Below are 24,215 nucleotides of genomic sequence, written 5' to 3'. Positions count from 1 at the left end.
AGCTAATTGACTGCTTCGGTGGTGAGTCAGTCTCACAACCTGGTGTTTTAAGCCCCTAAATAATTAAACATTCTTGGATGGTCTCCAGGAAAGACTATTACATGCCAATGCCATTATAGTGTAATTCCAGAATGGCAATTCTGGTTCTTGGTTATGGGGATCATCCTTGGTACCTAAAGCTAATTAACATGCAATACAAATCTTAATCCATGCAGTTTACAAGGGAAAAACCCAATTAGAGTGATAGGATATTAATTAGAAGAAAATTAAAAGTTTGGATTGAGAGCCCAATGACATTGCCTGAGTTATCAGTACAGGCTGTGCGTGAGAGTGGTGGGCCTCCTGCCCACACAGGGCATTATAGCTTCACACAATCACTGGAGATATTGTGAGGGCTATTTTGAGGGCATTTCAAACTGTTTTTCTTTTTTAATTCACATAAAGAAAATGATACAGCAGAAAGAAGTGGTGTTTTATTTATTTAATTGTTTGTTTGTTTGTTTATTCCAGATACCAGATAGTAGTCAAAAAGGGGGATAGGAAAATTGTATTAGAAGAAATCAGTTAAGGAGGACCTGCTCCCCCACTGCTCAGGCAAGGTGGGGAGCCACTTGCAATGCTGGAGCCAAGCGAGAGAACGGGTTTCCTGGAGGAAATTCATTATGTTGGTTAATGGCATTTATCTGGGAAAATATGATTTGGGAAGTAAAACCATCTTTGGCAACATAACAGTGTAATTTAGGTATTACCATTGCCGTCCTTATTTTATTCAGATGACTACATGTAGACAATCAATAAATGAAAGCCTGCAAAGAATGAATGATTAAAATACCATATCTAGAGGCTAAAATTTCTTAATGAGGGCTAAGGAAAGGGCCTTATACGTGATACGCTTCCTGTGTGAAGAGATGACTACTTGTTCGTGGACTGGTAACCACAATTGAGGTCTTAACCATAAGAATTTCCAGAAAGGCTTAAAATAATACAAGTTGCATATAAGTTCAAAACAGTATTGATTAAGGGAGTCAGTAGACAGTTGTAAAATATTTTAAGAACAAAATAAGCTTTCTGCTTTAATTCTGTGCCAATATGACTGTGTGCTTTTGGAATCTGATCTATGGTTGAAAGTTCATTGCTGGGACTAGATAAAACAGAAGAATCCTATATCTGTAAACTTCTTTTGAACATGAAATTACTAAATTTTATTGACATGTGAAGTATTATAGTTAAACACAAAACAGGCTACAGCTACTAAAATGGAAATATTTGTGTAGATGCATTAATAAATTGTGTTGCTTATTGGAATCCACTTCATCCTCATTAATAAAGCAGCAACAGAGCAGTGCAATTATCAGCATTTGGACCCTCTAGCCATGGCAGAGGATTCACATGTGGGCTTTTTAACCAATTAGCTTTGTTTCATTGAGAAAATTATTTATTCTATACCTTAGTTTCCTTATCTATTAAAATGAGGATGTATACTGTGGACATTCTATTGGATGTTTAGAGACCAAAAAGAATAATACTTTTGAATTACTGAGAACTAAATCTGTCATAATGTAATCAATATTTCCTATAAGTATGAACTTTTGATTTTAACTTGAATATTAAAATAATCTAGGTCAGATAGAACTAGATATGTTAATTGTTTTAGTTGTGGTGGAGTCTTTTCAATTTACAAAATAATAATATTTGAATACAAAATATTCAGAAATAACTCAGTCATGAAACAGAGTTTATGTATATTTATGTGCACAACTCAAAGATGTTCTGTGTTGTTTTTCTTATTTCTCTCACTCTTTATAGTCAAGATTTGGTACATATAATTGGCTATCAGAAATATGCCAAATATACAACTGCTTATATGTATCAGCCAGGTGTAGCATATATTAAATTTAATTTCATGAATCTGAAGACATTGTATGAATTATGCCATTTTCTGCTTTTCAGGTAATAGACATACAATAATTCATCTTCTCACTAGTGATTAAAATGTTCATATTTGTGCATAATTTTTTTAATTATCTGAATCATGATAGGCTAATTATGGTATAGCCTCTGTTTCCAACTTAAGCATAAATATTCTAATTTTTTGCATACTGGAGTGATGCAGGAAGAATTTTTGAAAAATATAACTAAAATGTTATAAACATACACTTGTAGTCCTATTTATTTTGTAACATTTAATAATATAATGAAGGTTTCTTAAGTTGAAAAAAAAGTTAGAAAAACATGACCATTAGCATAATAGCTAGTCTTGGTAGTATTATCCTTTCCTGAAGAGAATGGAAAGGAGATGTTTTTTGATTGGCGTTATCACCTGTAAAACTGAGAAGGACTGTCAAGTTCCTAAGATCTAATACAAGAGTGGCAAATTAGAGTTATCTGCAGCACTAGCAATAGGAACAGATTGCATTATAAATCATCGTATCATTGACAGACAATTACATTCAGAACTTTTCAAGCATGAGGTGGTGGCAATGTTTGTCCACCAACAAAGTTATTCAAGCCAAAAGCTCAGGAAGGATATGAAAATAAGGAAGTTACTTCTGGGTGAGTTGCTGGAATTAATTTTTCCTATTACCTTTATTCCCACACATCTCCTGTAGTATCATGAAAATTAAAGATAGAAAATGCCTATTAGCACTCACTGAGTCTGCTCTCCTGCACATTCAGAAACAATTCAAATCTTTCTTTCTTTTTGAGGTTCAGGGATGGGGGACTCTTTTATAAAAGAAGTCAGAGAAGTAGTTCTCCTGAAGTTGAAGAAGAAATAGCCAATTATTTTATAAAATTCCAAATGTGATACTTGACATTTATGAGATAAGTATTTTATATATTCTAAATAATTTGCATAAAATATTAAATAACAACTTTGATATATTATGTTTGCATCACATTTTATTTCTGCACAATTATTTCACCAGTGCATAGTCAATCACAAGATTGAGTGTAAAAATTTGAAGAGATAGCATGGTTTCTCTATGTGAAAGAAAAAGAAGTATGCTATTACATATGCATGAGACAAAGTTAAGCCAAGTAGCAAGTCATTTCAAAGCTTAGTTGAAAAAGTGTACAGTATTTCAAAGTTTACATTTTTCTTCTCTTAATAGTGATGTTTATCTGGCAAAATCTAGGCTTTAATCGTTCTATAAATTAATTGGTTTAATGAAATATGCTACAAATGACATGAAAAAATTTCAGGACTGTTTAAATCATTGTTAGAACTATTACTATAAGGATAGTATTGTTTATTTCCCCAGAAGTTTTGCTAATCACTCAACTTACCTCTATGGCACTCAAAATAGGAAGCATTCACATAACAACCTAACTTGTGCTAAATTACTCTTTGTACATGTGGTCTGAGATTTTAAAAGATAGTTACTATGCTTTATGTAGTCTTGTCAATTATGCCAGTTGGATTGAGTATGTGTTTTGCTTCTGCTTTATGCAAAGCGCACTTTCCTATAATATGTATGCTTGTAGTTATGTGGCAAATTTTAACCTTGTTAGGTCTTCCACTGAAATTTGCTTTGCATTTATGTAATGTTGGTAAAAATCAAGATTACTTAATTAATGTAAGAGGACAAGATGCAACAAATATAATGCTTCACCCTAGTCTTGTCAACTGGATAACCCAACAGAAGTTGTTTAAGATGACTGAGCTGTCTGACTTATAGAGCTCTATTCAGATACTAATTCTGACTTCGTATTTAAAAACATCCTTTTTCTTATGTGAATATAATCTCTGCTTTCATAGTTACTATAATTAAAGGTAGTTAAGACACTTACCCAATATTCTTAATTTATATATTTTGAAACTAAACCAAATATCTGAAGCCTTTTAACTAATGGTTTCCCAGAGAATTCTCTGACATAACTCTATTATCACCTCTGAGATCATACTTTTTCTGGTAGAGAACTTTCCAAGCGGAACTAAGAATTTACACCAGATGTTTGAGTGTATATGTTCGGGTTTGTATGCATAGTGAAATTCAGTACCCATGTGCATTAGTCTTACTCAAGGAGGAAGAAGCCCTATTACTGAACACTGGGATGCAACTTTAGGTAGGTTTATAAAAATGGAAGTCTTGCAGATTCCAAAAAAAACCCTATAATCTAGCTTCATCATAACTGTTGAGGCATTCATATGAAGAGGCATTTTTTAAAGACTGATTGAAAATACACAAACATTCAGAAGGTTATTGTTTTAGGATGCCTTTCATTTTGAAAAGGAGTTATTTTTGCTCTGAAAATTATGGCTCACTGGAAATAGGAAGTCACTCAATAGAACTGATTTGGAACACAAGATACTACATACTTTTCAATATATCCATGAAGGCTGCATAATTTTACATTACAATGGGTTGAGGATTGGGATTTCTGTTTTGTTTTTGCTTTGATAATTGCCTGTAAGAAAAGATGATGAATTATGAGGTGGTTACAGGCTTTAATTTTTTGATTGAATGAAGGGATTGTATTTATAGATGGTCATTCAACTCCTGTGGGGAAGGTTATTAATATAAGAAATTATGTGCTGAGGTAAACCACCTCACACAGACAGTGAAATTCATCATTCAAGACTTGTTTAGGAACATGCAAAATACACAGTAAATTTAGTGTCTCCTTTTCAAAGAGATTAATACTACAGCTCAGGAATTTTCAGAAAGGTGTGAGAAGAATTTTAAGGATTAGTAACGATGAGAAGTCAGTTAATTTTCCCTTTATTTACCTGTAAACCAAATCCATTTTAGGATATCTCCTTTATTCTCTTTTTCATATATATATATTTTAAATAAGGTTTTATTGACTTCAGAGAGGGAGGGAGAGAGGGGGGAGAGAGAGAGAGAGAGAGAGAGAGAGAGAGAGAGAGAGAGAGAGAGAGATCTATGAAAGTAAAACATCTATGAGAGAAACGTCAGTCGGCTCCCTCCTGCATGCCACCCACTGGGGATTGAGCCAACAACCTGGGCATGTGTCCTGACTGGAAATTGAACTAGCAACTTCTTGGTGAATGGGTCCTCCCTGAACCACTGAAGAACACCAGTCGGGCTCCTTTGCATATCTTGTTTAAAAACATAGTGAAGAATGATCTATTCCTATCATTCTTGAGTAAAAGATAAAAGTGCACATATTAAAATGTGTGTGTTTATGAAGTAAAGACTCTTATAAGGCAAGGATGTATAAGTAAATGCAAACAGTGTTTAGATAGCAAGAATATGTCCTTCAGAACAACAGCATGCCAAAGCTTTTTCCTGGAACAGTATTGTTAGGGTGGCAGACCGCATGCTATTTAGGTTATTCTCAGGAGCTAACATATTATCAGATATATGAGTATGTTTAAGAAGTGAAAGAATGTTAATACATTGCCTTAATCCAATGATTTTCAATGCCAGGACCAGAAAAAAAATTTAAAACTTGCAATACTTGACTATTTAGTTAGGAACACTGATCTTTCCCCCTCTTAGATTGTGAAATTAAAAAAAAAGACAATAGCCAATGCAACAATAGCCGTCCAGTGTGAATGAATCCAAATCATATGTATTTCTTTGTGTCAGATTGGCAAAATATAATAGATTTTTTTTAGTGTGCTGCATAAGCTTAGGAATTAGTTTATGTGTGCCATGGGATAAAAAAGATTGAAATTCACTGCCTTTTTCTGTTATTTTGGGAAATGAAAATTATCCTAGTTTTAAAATTTAAAACATAATAAGAATATGTTCTATATAACTTAAAATTTTAATATTAATTAACAGAACCTGGATGTATAGAGCCCCTTATACTTTTCAAATTCTTCCACATCTAATTATCTCATGTAAGTCTCTTAGCCACCTTCTCCGACAGGCAGGAGAGGGGGTATTATCCCCGCAGGGACGTAACTGCTTGCTTGTGGTTTTACAGAGAATACAGTGCCTTTCCTCGGGAGCACTCTGAGGACTATGCCTGCATGCAACCTGTCTGAACGAAACGATCCCAAATATTCAATACTTCCAATTAGCTGCGGCAAATCTATGGAGCTCTGTGAATGCCAATGAATTGTGTGGCTCCAAAGCAGAATTTGAAATGGAAAACACTGAATGCTGTTATTCAAAACCAGTTTTAAGAATCTTCTGTCGCTAGAAACTGTGCATAGCACTGGGACCTCAAAGCAGAATACAGACACACAAACGCACATTATTATACAGAGAAATGAAGGTTAAAAATGTGATGTTGCACTCTCACATCCATGCTTCTCTATATATCTCCCTCTCCCTTCCATTCTCCCTAAAAATTCAACTTAAATAGTCTTTAAAAAATGTTATATTTGCAATGGATGCACAAGGAAAAGAGTAAGGAGAGGAAAAGCCGATGACTTGGGCATTGGACAAGTTGGTTTGAAGATGCATGAAAGAATCTTAAATGGGATATTTAGCAAACATTTAAAAATTCAGAATGTGGCATAGAACAGTTGGTTCTGAAGCCATATATTTGGGTGTCATCACTTACAGTTATACAGCATAGGATTAAAGGAATGACATTACCTTAAGTTTTCCAGAGAAATAAAAAACAGTAACACAATAAGTTAACGAAGAATGTAGACTTGAGAAACATCAATATAAAGTATGCTTCCATTGAGAAAGGAAGATGAAAGGATGCTGAAACAAGGAGAATTATTGAGGGGTGGATAGATTAGCCTTAGGAAGAAAAGGGGGAGAAAGAAGCATAATGGCTTTCTAAGAGTAATTGTCATGTTAAGAAAGTTAAGGCAGCCGTAACCGGTTTGTCTCAGTGGATAGAGCGTTGGCCTGTGGACTCAAGGGTCCCGGTCAAGGGCATGTACCTTGGTTGTGGGCACATCCCCAGTAGGGAGTGTGCAGGAGGCAGCCGATCCATGTTTCTCTCTCATCAATGTTTCTAACTCTCTATCCCTCTTCCTTCCTCTCTGTAAAAAAATCAATAAAAAATATTAAAAAAAATAAAAGAAAGCTAAGGCATAACTGAGAGGTAAGGAAGTTGAAAATACTCTTTCCAAAGTGCATGAGAGAAAAACAGAGGATATTTTACTCTGATCAAAAACAATCTTCATAAATCTTTTAAAAAGAGAATTGACAAAGTTATCTAATTATTTAGATTTAAATGTATTTGGCATGTTGGAAGTATTCAGTGATCTTATGATAATACAGAAATTGCAGGGCAATCATCTATTTGACACTTGGGCACATTTTCTACGTCTCTGCTCAATTTTTTTTCAAAAGGGGAAATTGTTGAAAATTATTAGTATAGCGATTATAAAAATTGTTAACCTGGTAAGTTAAGACATCCTTTTTTTCTTAGCTTTTCCTGCAAAAAAAAAAAAGTAAGTAAAATGGTAAACACAGGCCTAGCCGGTTTGGCTCGGTGGATAGAGCATTGGCCTGTAGACTGAAGGGTCCCAGGTTTGATTCCAGTCAAGGGCACATGCCTGGGTGGCAGGCTCGATCCCCAGTAGGGGGCATGTAGGAGGCAGCTGATCACTGATTCTCTCTCACCATTGATGTTTCTATCTCTCTCTCCCTCTTCCTTCATCTCTGAAATCAATAAAAATATATTTTAAAAAAATTTAAAAAATAAAATAAAATAAGATGGTAAAGACAGTTTAAGAAGACAGTCTTAATAAAATGTGATGTATACAATTGTAAACGTTGATGTTAAAGATGCACTTGGCTATAGGAAACAGAAAATCTCTTACATCAGTTAGATTAATGTAGAGATCTTCTGGAATCCAAGGAGAGAAAATGAAGATCACTTGAGTTCTTACCTAAAGTGGAACAGGGGATGATAAATGAGGTAGCGTCTCCCTGTGTCTTTATGTCTCTCATTATCTTTCTCTGTCTGTCTTTCTTTTCACTTGGTGCCTATGTTTTTCTGGAAACATCTGTTTACTTTCTCTATACCATTTTGTCACACGTATACATGGTTACTGCTGGGCCCTTGTATATTCCAACCCTTCAATTTCAACTGAGTCTTTCTTTTCTCCCTCATGTAAACTTACACAAACGCATTGGGAAGGAAGAACTACCTCATCTTTGCTTGAACATAGCCATATACAGCTGTGTAACACAAAACCTTGGTCGTCTTAGATTTCGCTTGCTGGGTGGCTGAGGCCTACTGTGCCAGGTGTGCAGGTAAGGGAATGAGAGAGGTGATTGTGTCCCATAGGTTAGATGTCTCATTAGGAGATTTGAGTATAGCAGAGGGCGATGTATTGAATAGTGTGTGATTTACATAACATCAAAATGAAAACCTGACACTTTAAATTTGGAGAGGTGTTCATATAAAGAAAGGAAATTATTACTCTGAAGGCATTTTAGTAAGGAAATATTTATTTATTTGTTTTCACCTTTTAACAGAATTAAAAGGAATTTTCTGGTGGATTCTATCTTACATACTTTCTGTTTGTATTGGATTCTCACACCAAATATTTGTCACTTCTTTTTCGTGAAATTGTTTCACATTGAATCACAATGAATGACCGTCATAAAAACAAGTAGCATGTCAACACATTTATTTGGCCAGGGCGCTCTCGAGATAATGTCTGAATTTTTATCAAGACTGGAGTGATTAATGTTTCTGATTATGAAAATCAGATAACTCATCAGTGGTTATGTTTCAAAAGGACATAAAAGTTTAAAAATGTTTATAGGATATTATAAAGCATTTGACTCAGACTGTTGAAAATGGGGAAGGATAAAAGGACAATTTTGGCCCTTAATATTATGTACTATTGAAATATATGTAAGACAATTATGCCCAGAATTTTCATGCAGCACATATCCAAATAGCTGGTTTCATGGCAGTTCATTGTAAAGTGTATTCTTGTTTATTTATGAAGAATAAGTTGAACAAAATTTGCCTTGTCTAACTTTACATTAACATAAAAACCATCAAGTGAGTGGATAAAGGTTTCAACAAGGAAGTGTAAGTGTTATTAATCAATGTTCAATATATAAAGTAGACAATTAAAGTAAGGGAAAGCTATTTGTGACTTTATATATTTTTCAAAGAAATCTTTATTTGCAAGTAGTTTCAGTTTAATGAACAGCAGAAAATAAGGTTTTGTTATCTTCCGTGTGTACTTTCCACAGCTTGTTTAAAAGTTTGTAAATATTAACCAAGTGTACCTAGGTGTGTGTGTGTGTGTGTGTATGGATTTACCTTACTAGACAAACTTCCCTTATTGCAGTTAGCTATATATTTTAATAAGATTGTGGATAAATTACTAGACCTCATACTTTAGAGAGCTCACTAGGGAGTAAAATTAGTAATATTAGGATAATATTTTGAGAAGATATGTTACCATGTCAATTAATCAAAAGCATAAAGGACAAGTTGGAAAAGTACAGTCAAGTCCTACAATCAACCATGAACACAAAAATGACTAAGTTATATGGATATATTACATGCGCTTAGCATGGGCTATTTCCAGTGGAAGTGAGAAAGGTGTTTCTTTTTATGAATTAATTTAGGTATTGAATTAAACAGATGGGTTCTTAAGGTGTGGTTGTAAGTCCCTTCCAGGGAGAATTCCCCCCTGCCCTCCAATTAAATTGAATAGCCATCTGGATCAAATGAACTGGAGGCTTTAAATCCAGTTTGTTGCTGGGTCTTTGTTACTAGCCTCTTACATGGCGATGATCTGGGCAATTCGTGAGCTAGGTTCAAAGGTCCTTTTAAACACTGAAAGCCTGTAATTTAATATATGGGATTAAGAACATGGCTGAATTTCTCTTTGTTTAAATTATATTAAAAGGAAATAAGAAAATGTCTATCTATATCATCAAAATAAAATAAAATTCATCATTCATTGTCCTCTAAATATTGGAGCTTGGGGTGGTTAGTCTCTGTGACATAATCTCCTCATTGATAATAGAGCTTAAAGACAGAACCTATTAGTAATGTCCCATTCAACTCTAATATTCAGCAAGTCTATCAAAGGTTGAAGTCACCAAAGGGAAGGAGATTGCTACAAATGCTTAGTTGCAAGGACAATTTTCAAGCATAGATTCCAAACTTTTAAAATATTTTTTCAGCACCACAGAGGGAGATGAGAAGAGACCTAATATAATTTAAAAAGAAGGAAACAATACATGCACACCTATGTTCATTGCAACATTATTTACAATAGATAATATTTGGAAGCAGCCCAAGTGAACATCTGTAGATTAGTGTGTAAAGTTGTACATTTACAAAACGGAATATTATTCAGTCATAAAAAATCTTAATCTTTGAAATAGCATGGATAAATCTAGAGCAGTGGTTCTCAACCTTCTGGCCCTTTAAATACAGTTCCTCATGTTGTGACCCAACCATAAAATTATTTTTGTTGCTACTTCATAACTAATGTTGCTACTGTTATGAATCGTAATGTAAATATCTGATATGCAGGATGGTCTTAGGCGACCCCTGTGAAAGGGTCATTCAACCGCCAAAGGGGTCGCGACCCACAGGTTGAGAACCACTGATCTAGAGAGTATTATGCTGAGTGAAATAACTCAGTCAGGGAAAGACAAGTACCACAGGATTTCACATATATGCAGGATTTAATGAGCAAAATAAATGAACAAACAAAATAGAAGCACTCACACACACAAAGAACAGAGGGACATTTATCACAGCAGGGCTGCATGAAAAAAGGAAGGGATTAAGCAGATAAAAAATAAACCCTCATATACAGACAACAGTATGGTGATTACCAGAGGGAAGGGGGTGGGGGCGGTAGAAAAGAGTAAAGGCAGGTTAAATGGTGATGTAAGGTGACTTCACTTGGGATAATGAGCATACAATAAAATATGTGGCTATTATGTTATAGAACTGTACACCTGAAACCTATATACTTTTATTAATCAATATAACCCTAATAAATTCACTAAAAATAAAATAAAATAAAATAAAAAGAACAAAGCCTGAAACACAGGCAAGAGGGATTCAGAGCTACTGAGCTCACTGTCAGGATTATGAATCGTGTTCATGCTGATTTATTATTTATTTTTATGTTGAGTCTTGAAAGAATCCAGCTACCTTTTCTGGTTGTTTCCTTCTGCTTCTACACACACACACACACACACACACACACACACACACACGCACACGCACGCACGCACGCCTAAGCTCCTATCTAAGTTCCTACCCCTTAGAAGGTGGGGAAAAGTTAAACTTTGCTCTTAAGTGCTTTATAATTAAATTATTACAGAATATTTTAGATTATAGGATGAATTTAAAATTTTTTCTGTAATGATGTACAAAATAAACACAAATTAGTGTTGATGGTTTTATTTTCTGTTTATCGTAGGGCTCTGGGTAATCAAAATAGTAAGAAAAAGATACCATAAGAATAGTCTAGCAGAAATGTTTCCAAATTGAAAAACTTCTACTCATTCTTGTTAGATCCCTAGCCTATATTTTGTAAAAGCTTAAAATTGTAATAGAATACTAATGTAAGATCACAAAGATCCATGCTTTGATATTATTGAATTTTAAGAAGCAATAATTATAATGCGAGTGTCTATTTCTCTAAAATTATTTAAATCATTTATTATCTTGATTGGCAAGTGGATTCCTAGTATCAGTCTTGTGGTTTTACTATATATATATATATTTATTATTGATTTCAGAGAGGAAGGGAAAAGGAGAGAGATAGAAAAAAACAATGATGAGAGAGAATCATTGATCGGCTGCCTTCTGCAGGTACCCCACTGGGGATGAAGCCCACAACCCAGACTTGTGCCCTGACTAGGAATCAAACCTTGACCCCTGATTCATATGTCCACTCTTAACCACTGAGCCATGCCCACTGGGCTATTATCAATATTGTTAATATGAAGAGTATTGTTTTATAAAATGTTTTCTATATATTATTCTATCAATTTGAAATATTGTCCTCCTCCATTTTATAAAATTACCATGAACTTAAATATTAATCCTTATTTAGTTGGAGTAAATATGCCTATTTTGATATCATTGTATAATAAAATTGTTATTAGCTGACAAAGAATTATCATTCTGTATTCTTCTAAAGAACAGAGTGTAGAAAACAAACAAACAAAAAACATTTACTGTTTGGAGAGTCCATCACTACACACCTGAACTCCCTTATATCTTAGGCTCATATAACTTTTGTTTGTACTTTGGTACCAGTAAATTGGACATATGTTGAACTAATATGTTGTTCTCTAGTAAGTTAGTTTTAGCACTATGTATTTGGCACTCTTTCATAACTCCCTAAAAATTTCTAACCAACTCAAAAAGTACATTGACTTATCTATTTTTAAGTATTAGTTACCTAGAATGAAAATGAAACTCATCATTTTCCTTTCCTGAAGTCTTTCAATTCAATCTGGAAACATAACAAAAGACTCATCTTTAAATCCAAGTGAACACATCTAATGAAGGACCTCTTTCATTATGTTTGCAATTTAAAATATTTTAGACAATCTATGTTTGTGTATTGAGAAAAATTTAGTTTTTGTTTCTCTTCAAAATATGAATACAATTAAGTGAAAAATATATGAAAAGTCTCAGGGATTTTATAACAACAAATAATATAATGAACTGCAAAACAATTTTCTTACTTAAAAACATAGAATGTATAATTCTGATTAACCATGGCACTGAAAATTTCTGTTATCATATGCCTTGAAAATGTTTGGACAGAAGTTAGTATCTCTCTTTAAATGTCTAAGGAGTTGCAAAGGCCTGTATTGCCTGCAACCATTTATTTAAAATGCAAAATTAAGTTGCAATGCACAAGGCCTACTGGCATTAATAGAGTTTTGCCCAAGCAATATAGGATATAATCCTTTTGTAATTTAAAACCTTTCAATGTATTATTGCTCTGTGAAATGGCTTTACAGTAAGGTAATAATACAAGGAAGGGAACAATGGAGAAATTGTAAAGTATAGAACATTAGTGTTTGAAGTATATTTTCTGAGGGATTTTATTTCTATGCATGCCTATAGCAACTGGGTCAAAAGAGGTGCATAAAACTAGTATACCATCCACAAACCATTTAAAGAAAATGTAATGTGCACAGAGCAGCTAGGATTTGTGGTCCTCATGAAGACGGTTTTGCATTGCTCTTCTTTGGTGAATAATGACCTAAAATTTTATCCAGTTTACCTGTATTAAGTGAGAGAACTTAGTAGTAATTTCTTATGAAGGAATTTATGTCTGGTTGTGAGGACATATATGGGCTTACATATGTAGTTATTTATTTAGCAAGATTCTGTTCTTATGCATCCACCACCCCAGAGCCTCTGCCTTGACAACTCTTCGGCACACTCAGTGTCCAATTCACAGCGGGCTGCTCTCTGATTGCACATTTAGAGGGAACCTATGGAGTAACATGATATAGGGTATTATTGTTAATCCTTAATGGAATTATTCCAAACCCTGCACGATTACAAACTTTTTTTTTCTTTCTCCCCACTCTAATTAAATATTTTATTGAGAAAAGGAGGAAAAATTCAGTCTAATATAAGTATTTTCAAAACTGGAATACTTATTTTTGGAATACTGGTATATCTCTACCTCTATTTTTGACTTTTGAATAGTCCCTTAACAAAAGCCTTGAAAGTCATTGCATAGGACGAAAAGCAACTGAGCAAGCATTTTCAGGAAATGGACACCATACAGAATTGCTACAACTCTGTAGTAACAAAGACCTTTATGACAATACATTGCTTTCAAATACCACTTAAGCAATGATACACAGAGAGTAAGCAATTTCTTGGCTATGGTATTGTCATCTATACATTTTATTAAATTGTTACAATTGTTTGAAAAATGTCAGCCAGCCTATAATGGAAACCATTAAATTCTGGAGTAACGCATGCAAGAGGAATTCCTAACCAAAGAAAAAGAAGTAAATGTTTCATGTGGTACTTCAGCTTGAACGACTTACTGATTTCTTCAGACATTAATTTCACATTTTTAGATATTCTCCCAATTCTTTTTTTTTTTTTTACTTAGGTGTGTTAATGTTTTTCCTGATTATAAAGAAGTCCTAATATCTGAACTGTTTTAGAACAAATGTGAAATGTATGTCATGAAACAGTGAATTGAGGTAAATGTTATACTAATGCTTTCAACGTGACCTACTTGCAACAACAAAATGCACAATAAGAAATACAATTTTGACCCTAACTGGTTTGGCTCGCCTGCGCACTGAAGGGTCCCAGGTTTGATTCCGGTCAAGGACATGTCCCTTGGTTGCGGGTACATCCCCAGTAGGGGGTATGCAGGAGGCAGCTGATTGATGTTTCTCTCTCATCGATGTTTCTAACTCTCTATTCCTCTCCCTTCCTCTCTGTAAAATATCAATTAAAATATATTTTTTTTAAAAAAAGAAATACAACTTTGTAGCTGTTAGTATCATTTGATCACACAGACCTATAATTGAGGAACACCAATTGGTCTATTTAATGGACTGTGCCAAAAAAGTATATACATTTATTCTTTTCATAAATCCCACATGGCACAGCCAACTTCTCACTTTCATTGAGCAGTAGTGACTACCTTTATCTGGCTAGTCTCTCTGCAAACCTGGGATTAAAAGGAGGAGGCTTACTGATACAGAGGAGAGAGTGCTATTGTGGAAGGGGTGGAAGGGAGGAAAGGGGTATATTTGGGACATGAAAAAGGGGGAAGAAAAGTCTCTGGACTGAAAGGATATCGGGAATGGAGATTATGGGAAGGATGAAGGAGAATTTCCACCACGTGAGAAGAGTTAGCAGTCAGTGCAGGGAATTTTGAAGCATATCTGGGAAAACTTATATACAAAGGTGTCTGCTGCCCTGGGAAAATCACGAGGGTGGACTTGGCAAAGTCTACAGGTAGGGACACGTGGCAAGTCCCAGGAGTTGAACAGGAGCACATTTTTTTCATATATGCAATAGGTCGATGCACATGGATCCACTTAGGCAACATATCACTGTAAGGAAGTTTCTTCCTGACATGAGTTTCTAAGGGTCCAGTTGGAGAAACAAAGTATGATGGCTAAACCCACTGCTTTCTCTGACGCTGCTACTACAAACACTCAGTCTATGGTACGAATGGCTTTTCTTTCTGTGGTAGCACTTGTGATGAAAATGTAGGTCTTGGAAAGGCTAATTTTGCAATGATTTTATCTGTTGGAGACAAAATGAAACAAAAAAGAAAACAGGCACAAAGAATTTTTCACCCAGAGAATTAGAAACCAAAACCATCTTGGTGAATATGTCATTGTAAAACTTGTGCATTCATTCACGTATTCTTCCATTTCACTTGAAATGTTTAGAAAATACTCAGTAATGCCCCAGGCACTATATTTTATTCTGGAGGTAAATTACCAACGGGGGACCCCTTTTCCTCATGAGGTGAAAGAAAGTAGAACTATATATACAGGAAGTAGAGAATGACCTTTTAGCTGCCCTATATAATAAAAGGGTAATATGCAAATTGACCCTAACAGCAAAACGACCAGGAAGACCACTGGACCAGTCACTATGAGGAGCACTAACCACCTCTTGGTCCCTTTCCCCGGCCAGAAGGCTCCGATTGCCTGATGGCAAACGGGGAACCGGGGGTGGGTGGCAGGGGACGTGGGTGGTGCCAGGCCAAGGCCCCTGCCTCACCAATCACCCCACATACAGAGGGTGACCTGTGGCGGGGGCAGGACTGGTGAGAGGGCGGGAGCAACAGACCTCTTGGTCCTTTCCCCCAGCTGTCAGGCACCAATCACCTGATGGCAAACAGGGAACTGAGGGTGGGTGGTGGGGTGGAGCTGGCTGCAGGCAGCTGGGGAAGATGGCCCTGATCACATGCCAGGCCTAGGGACCATTACCTGTACATGAATTTCTTGAGCTGGGCCTCTAGTAGTACTATAAAAGAAAAGCAATCATGTTCCTCACCTGGCTTTAGAAAACCATAATCGACTAGAAGAGGAGGATCTACCTAGAGCCAACTCAGAAAGAACTTCACACCTATGTAGAACATTTATTCTGAAGATGCACAATTATGGTTTATAAAGCCCTTTCATAACTATTATCAATAATCTCCTTGTGGATGAAGCAGATTTTTAAAAATATTTTTTATTGATATTAGAGAAAGAGGAAGGAAGAGAGATCAATAGAAACATCAATGAGAGAGAAATATCAATTGGCTGCTTCTGCATGCCTGTTTTGGGAATCGAGCCTGCAATTGGGATTTGTGTCCTGACCAGGAATCAAACCAGTGACCTCTTGGTTCATGGGTAGAGGCTCAACCACTGACCCACACCAGCTGGGTGATGAAGCAGATTTTTAACAAAATCTATGTATTTACTTGTTTTCAGGTGTTTGAAAAATTCGGAGACAGTTAAGAGAAATAAGAAAAATGCTTGTCTCTGGTACCTTAAATTAACATATGCTAATACTTATGTCTCCAATTTTTAAAGAAAAAATATTCTTGTTTTTAGAGAAGAGAGGTAAAACAACTAAAAAACAAAGACTTCTTGTATACTATAGATACAGTTGATATTTCTTTGAAATCTTTTTGCAGTTCCCTCTATTTTTATCATTCTACTTTAATAATCTCTATCTTGAAATTTATATGCATTCTAGACCTATGTTTCTGTGATTTGACTAGCTATTTATATGAAATTGGTTTTAAAATATATATTGCATCTTCATTTTGAGTCAAAATATATATTACCCATGCTGAATACCTACATGTCCAACAAAATCTGGTGAGGATTTTCACTTTGTTTTGCAAGTATAGTTAATGATGACAGAAAAATAACCCAATGGAGAAGGGTATCTATATAATAAAAGCCTAAGTGACCATTACGGTGGAATGACCAGAACAACCGGTTGCTATGATGCTCACTGACAACCATGGGGCAGACACTCAACACAGAAACTGTCCCCTGGTAATCAGTGTGCTCCCATAGGGAGAGCCCTGCTCAGACAGAAGCCAGGCTCACGGATGTCAAGCACAGCGGTGGTGGTGGGAGTCTCTCTTGCCTCCGCGGCAGTGCTAAAGAGCAGCAATCAAAGCAGTAAGGAGCAGTGAGCAGACAGGCAGTAAGGAGCGTGGGGTCCCGGACTGTGAGAGGGATGTCTGCCTGCTGGACATGCCCCAAGGGATACTGGACTGTGAGAGAGCGCAGGCCAGGCTGAGGGATGCCCTCCCCCCTCCCCCCAATGCAGAATTTTGTGCACTGAGCCTCTAGTAGAAGATATTAGTGAGATGGCTGTTGATACAGACTCAAGGCTTCCTGATATGAGACAGAGTAAGTTTTAGGACACTAAATTATTGAAACCAATTTTTAGAAATTATAAGAACCTTCTAAGTGAATCCTGTAAATTATGAGCTTTATCAGTTTCTAGAAGAACTAAAATAATATGTGCTTTGAGATAAACATATTTAGGAATGTTCTAAGAGTTCTATCTTTGTCTGCTTATAAGTGAGAAATTGTCCATGTGTCTAATTGAGAATGTATTTTAAAGTCAGGGACCACTGGAGAACATACTTTCTGAGAAAATATCCAGGCCTTATCTGCTTCAGGCTTCTCAATTTTAACAATAACAATGCAAACTGTTAAACTATTCCATAAAGAGAACACAAGAGGTAAGAAAAAACCCATTAGTTTATGTTGCCCGGGAAAGGTAATGACATAAGTGATCCAGAAGGAAGGAGTTATGGGGTATAAAGCAAGATTAGGACTGAGGATTGCCCTTTGATATGCTAATGTGGACATCATTGGTGATCAGGATAGAGCAGCATCAGGGGCATAGAGATGGTGAAAATTTGATACATGTGGGCTCTCCAAAGTGATGTACGGAGAGACCTTACAGACAGCAAGTATAGACAGCTCTTTAAAGTAGCTTCTTTCTGTAAATGTGAATTTCTTATCAATCTCCAGGGCTTTTGTATCAAAAGTTTTACAACTCTTTATAAAAGGACTTCTTAGCTTCTTAAAATGGGTAGGAAAAATGTTTCAGATGGAGTAGTTAGCAACTAGAATTGTTATTTACTAGAAAATATAGAACAAAAAATGCAAGGTTACTGCTTCTATAATGAATGCACACAATTTATAACAGTGCCATTAATTCTTAGCAAACAACATTGATTTGTAAGAAGGTAGAAGGAGTAGAATGACGGCATATCGCTGCTATAGACTTGGGTGGAAAATGTAAAGAACAAACCCCTCTTTAGCAAAGAAAACAGCTGTGCCATTTATTTTTGTGATTATTTTCATAAAACTTTTGTTGCTTTTGCTACTGTTGATATTTTTCTCTTAATATCATGGCTGTGAAATGCTTTCTTAGAATCCTGTGTCAAAAATGAAAGAGCTAATATTCCTGGTAATGAGGCCGGTTTGAGCAGGTATTTCTATAGGTAGTTAAGGACAAGCTCCCAGGAACTGCATGGATGTAATGGGAGAGAAAAGACATATCCAAGAATTTAAATAATGACTATCAATTGTAGGTAATGGAAAACTTCAAATTGATTTTAAAATAAAAACAAAGGTATTTACAGTGATTTTCTTTAAAAAAAATCCCCACCAAGAATATGTTTTACTGATTATTTTAGAGAAGGAAAGAGAGAGGGAGATAAAAACTATGTATGAGAGAAACATTCATCACTTGCCTCCTGTAGGAGCCCCCAATCTAGGTATGCGTCCTGATTGGTAATCAATTGGACTGGCAAACTTTTGGTGCACAGGACAACATTCCAACCAACTGAGCCACACAGAGCAGGGCTACAGTGATTTCCATTTAACATGATTGCTGTTATTGAATTCTGGACCTTTCATGTTTGATTTACATATGTTTTCTGCAATATTAAATCTGATTAAACAAATCTAGCTGAACTATAATTTATTATATAATTATTCATAGCAAATTTGGCAAACAAATAATTTTCAGTTGGCCAAATATTGTTGAGATGCAGGGATTTACCTGAGTTCCACAGTAGTATTTCAGATGCACTCATTCTGCTTATACTGTAATCCCCTAGGTAGGTTAGGAGAGAAGGAATGATACTAAAACTCATCCTTGGTACCTCCACTATTTATAAAGCACCTTTATCTGGTAGCCATTAGTTGGTAGTCATTCCTTATATTAAGTCTAATCCTATAACTTTTTGACATTGAGTCTACTGTCAAATTTAATGCATTAATAATTTCTGTTCCCATTCTCAAATTTATCATCACATACTTTATGGTTAAAGCATTGTCAAACTCACAGGCCAAATCATGAGAATGCATATCTGCTAGTCTTTGCATATGCTGTTCCTTCTGGCATGAATTCATGCTGAGTCCATCTTTCAAGACTCTGCTCATGTGTCACACCCAGTAGTCCAGTCATTCTCTTCTCTGCCCCTTAGCTATCTGTGCATACCTTTTTATAGTTTTACATATTGTAGTGTTGTTTGTTTCTATATATGGTTTCACTGTTAGAGTGAGGGTATTACAAATGGTAAATGCTGTACCTGGGTGAACCAATAAAATTTTGAAACATTGAATGTACTCAGCAAATGACTAATAAAAAATGAATAAATAGAGTGGAATATGTAAATAAATAAACAAATTAATGGACTCATAAGGGGGATATGGCAGAGTAGTAATTGCCTAAGTCTTGTCACTTAGGGTGCAATTCCCTGGGAAATTCTTGCACAAAGGGCATTAGATACATCTGAACCTTTATCTTTTCTACCTATTAAAGAAGGATTATATTTTCTACTGCTCTTCAGAGGGTTCTTATAGATAATATATAAAATCTTGTATTTTCAGGTATAAAGTCTTATTCAAAGATAGTGTGTGTTTTTGTTTTTGTTTTTTTCAGGTTCAGAGGCATAATGATATGTCCTTGAAAAAAAAAACAAAAAAAAACACACAAAAACAACAACAACAACAACAACAAAAAACACACCTAGTCCATGATGGGTTAAATAATGAAAAGGAGAAAGTGAGGCCAAAATTTACTATTAACGTCCAGAGGGCGAGACAAAGAAATATTAACCTTAACCCAGGGATCTCGTCTCGGACTGCACATTAGAATTGCCTGGATATTTAAAAACTATTTTTGCATTAGTTATAAATTTCTCCAGTGTGAGTTGGGGTTTCGTCATGAACATTTTTTTTGGAACTCCCCAGGTGATTCTAATACAGCCAGGGTGCGAGCCACTGCTGGGCCACAGGAATTGAGAAAATGTTTCTAGGGAGAAAAACTGCATAATACATGAGATGTTTTTAAAAGATTAATCAGCATGAATAGATATGAGGAGAGGCTAGGGACAGGAATTGAATGATTAAAATGTCTAGGAACATCACAGATGAAAATAACTGTTTTAAGATCTAAACTTTTTTTTTTTTTTTTTTTTAGAAAGCTAAGGAAGCCAGTATTGAGAAATATCAGAAAGGCCTTCATAATTAACAGTGAAGTGGTTTAGACAAGCTTAGTGTCATTCTAAGAATTAATACTGGTAGAGCAGCATTTTATAAACTACATCTAAAAGTTGCTTAGGTTGCAAGCAGAGGTTAAAATGGCAATTGCCGTTAGTGTAGTTACCCATAAAGAGCTCCTAGGGGAGGTAAGTTTTAAACAGGATTGATGGATATTGTTTGTGGAGAGGATAGGCATAAAATAATGTTTTTCATGCCAAAAGTTTCTTGGGTTTGAAAGTCATGGCTTCCTAGTCTTCCATATTGCTATTTCTCTTAATCAAACAAACAAACAAACAAAAATGCATGGTAATTGATATATTCAAACTGTAATGAAAAATGTCCTGGAAATCTTTTTAATTTTTTTTTGCCCTTTCTATGGCTTTAAAATTGTTTCAAAATAATTACAAATCACTTAAAAATGTAATGCATTTTAAAATGTATGTAAATATATAAAATGGTAGTCTTTAAATAAAAATATGCTAAACTCAATGTATTAAAGTCTACAACTTATTTTTCTTTATAAAATGTTTTTGATATGAAAAATTGTTCTTTGGGATGGGGAAAGTTAAATTTCAATAGTGGACAGAAAATGCGACAAACTAGTTTAAAAAAAATATTGTTTTCCCTACTTATGCCATAAAATTCTGTGTGCTTGTTGTAGTCTTATGGGAGAGGAATGGTTATATTTCAATGATGAATCCATTGTGGAAGCACTACAGTATCTTTTATTAAAGAAATATTAGAAATACCAATGTGATGTTTAATAAATGGTCAAACAGCAATTCTTATAAACACTCCTTGTCTTGAATCTAACAAGAGATTTAAGGAAGAAGGAAATAGGATAATAGACAGTATATATCTTATTTTATATAAAAACTCATGAGGAATATTGAAAAGAGCCATCTTAGTATTTTAACAGAGAAAGGCCAAGTCATAACTTAATAGCTTATGTTTTATAATTCACATTTATTTCCAAATGAATTATTTTAGTTAACCTGTTTTTAAATATATATTTGGTGCAGGAAAAAAGTGAAGTAATATTTTAAGACCTTAAAACTTTTTAGTTTTTCATTTTTATTTATTTCAAATGCATCATTTATAAAGGCCATGCATGTGGTAGATAAGGTATGGAACATGGTCCCAGAAAGCTGGGTAGCAGCCCAACCTTGTTAAAATATTTTTATGCTTTATTTTTCTCTTCTGTAAGTGGAAATAATATTTATGTCACAGGTTAACATGTTATATATATATATATATATATATATATATATATATGGTGAGAAAGAGAGAATATCACTCACACATAGTAATGTGTGAGTTATTAATGACTTTAACTATTAAATATAAGTTTTAGTTACTAAAATCATAAGCATAATAAATCAATATTGCTTATCAATATTGCTTTTAAAATAGTAAAGCTAAAATTTTGTTTTTGTTCATCCTTGGTTTATTTTTTATCTTTTTTACAAAGGCTCAATATCATCGCATGCACTATGAGTGTAGAGTCAACCTTTGTTAATTCAAATTGTATTCCTTAATTAGTTTCTTAGCAAACAACCATGTCTCTCAATAGACACTCTAAATGTGGAGTAGTTTGTCACAATTATTTGGTGATCTCTTTCAGTGTAACTCACACAGCAAAAGTGACAATATTCCTGTCACTCCCCAGAAATGTCCCAGCTCTGCGGGCTTCCACATGCAGGAGAATGAAGAAAGCCATTGCGAGGTAGGCCGCATCTCCATGGAGACCATGCTAGTACTGAGGAACTCGCATTTGCATAGTGATTTTAAATCCTATAAGTTAACTATTATAAATATGCTCTTTGATGACCTTTTCATGTTCATATTTTTATACTAGTACATTTTTAACAACTTTAAGTAGACAATTTTATGGGGGGAAAAGCGAACAATAATATTTTGCTTCTTTGGTAATGGCCCAACTATTGAATATAGTATACTGTTCTTGTCATTGGATGCACAGTGTTGATTTTTACCTGTTTTAGAGACAGTAATAGGAAACTTTTTTCTATTATATTTTTTAATTAATTCATCTTACTACTTATTTTCCACAGCCATAACATCATGTAGACAGATGGATAGATAGATAGATGATAGATAGATAGGTAGATAGATGATAGATAGATGTGTATGTGTGTATGCATATATTAATGTATATTCTAGATTCTCATTGAAGCTAGATTTTTTCTCATTCCCTTAAAGTTATAGAAAATATTTTTATTATTATTAACAGAAAAGGGTTTTTTCAATATATTTTATTGATTTTTCACAGAGAGGGAAGGAGAGGGATAGAGAGTTAGAAACATCAATGAGAGAGGAACACCGATCAGCTGCCTCCTGCACACCTCCTACTGGGGATGTGCCCGCAACCAAGGTACATGCCTTTGGACAGAATCGAACCTGGGACCTTTCAGTCTGCAGGCTGATGCTGTATCCACTGAGCCAAACTGGTTAGGGAAGAAAAGGTTTTTTTTTTTTTTTTTTGTACTTGTTTTTGCCAAGTATAAGGATCTATCATTTTCAGAAGCATTGATAGTAATATGTCTGACAAACTGTTTTGATTAATACAAATTTTATTGATAAGAAACTTCTTTATGTACAATCCATTAATTGAGGTAGAAAATGGCAAAGTGATAATTTGTACAGTTTTATCTGCTAATTCGTCATCCACATATTTTTCTTTATGTTTATATAGATCTAAATATTAAAAAAAATCCTTCTAATCTACAACATATATTCATTTTCTTATTTTGGTTTTATTTTTGTCTTTATCTTCCTTTTCCCAAAGTCTTACTCACATGACAGTTGACAGAAGAAGCATAATTTTTTAGCCCTTTAGGATTTTCATCATCACCATGTATGTTTTAAGTGTCTAGAAGATAGGAGTTTCTTCCATTAATCACCCTTAATTCATCCAATGATAATGCAATAAGCCTTACTCCCTGTAATAATAAATAAGTTTTATCCATAAATAGTCACAGATCTTTACAAAGTCTACCCCAAATGATCTGAAAGCCACTGAAATCCAAGTAGTTTTCAATTCCTAAGAATTAGATAAATTTTATATCATATTCATGCCTGTGTTTTTTGAGTAAAGAAGCGCTACCACCCAGACATCTGATTGCTCAAGGTGGGGTGGCTTTGGGAAAACTTTACTAAAGATTACCTTATTTTTCTGTAGAGAGTTTAAAAGGTTTATAATTAAAATAGTTTTCTAATAACCATGTGTTTTTATCCCTAGATATTATGTAAAAGCACACAACACAGATTGTACAAGGTTTATTTAACTAAAGTTCTAAGCAATGTGGACAAGAAAAAAAAATGGATACTCAGAGCTATGGTATTAATTTACTAGTATATTATCATTCCAAGGATCTAAGAACAGTACAATTAAACCTACAGTGATATATTTCTAAATAAAGTAGACAAAATTGTATTAGAAATCTCTTATCCCACAAATTATCATTTAAGCATAATATTTCAGACCCATTCTAGTCTGAATGATAATAGACTAGGTCATCTATAAAATCCTATCTCTGTTAAGTGTTCTAAATCAAGATGGTGACAACAACTGCTACTTTTGTAGCATGTACCTATTGTAGCAGGGTCTATTTCAAACATCTAAAAAATTCTTTTATTTTATTATTTATTTATTTATTTACTGATTTTAGAGAAGAGAGAGGGAGAGAGAAATAGAAACATCAATAATGAGAGAGAATCACTAAATGGTTGCCTTATTCCCACCCCACACTGTGGACTGAGCCTGCAAAC

The 24,215-nt window shown here is 34.6% G+C and overlaps 1 protein-coding gene across 3 annotated transcripts in view; it reads left to right on the top strand.

Annotated features, from left to right (window-relative positions):
* PCDH9 (protocadherin 9) overlaps positions 1 to 24,215 on the top strand; it is a 963,854-nt gene that overhangs the window by 337,291 nt on the left and 602,348 nt on the right. For 2 of the 3 annotated variants that reach the window (XM_059684808.1, XM_059684806.1), the window contains exon 3: positions 22,051 to 22,152. The exons of the other annotated variant lie outside the window; for it this stretch is intronic. In XM_059684808.1, the coding sequence (XP_059540791.1) occupies positions 22,051 to 22,152 (102 nt within the window). The remainder of the gene's footprint in view (positions 1 to 22,050; positions 22,153 to 24,215) is intronic. 3 annotated transcript variants of the gene reach the window in all.

The sequence above is a fragment of the Myotis daubentonii genome, chromosome 2 (assembly GCF_963259705.1).
Source record: "Myotis daubentonii chromosome 2, mMyoDau2.1, whole genome shotgun sequence".
Taxonomy (NCBI): Eukaryota; Metazoa; Chordata; class Mammalia; order Chiroptera; family Vespertilionidae; genus Myotis; species Myotis daubentonii.
This window is presented reverse-complemented; position numbering and strand designations above follow the sequence as displayed.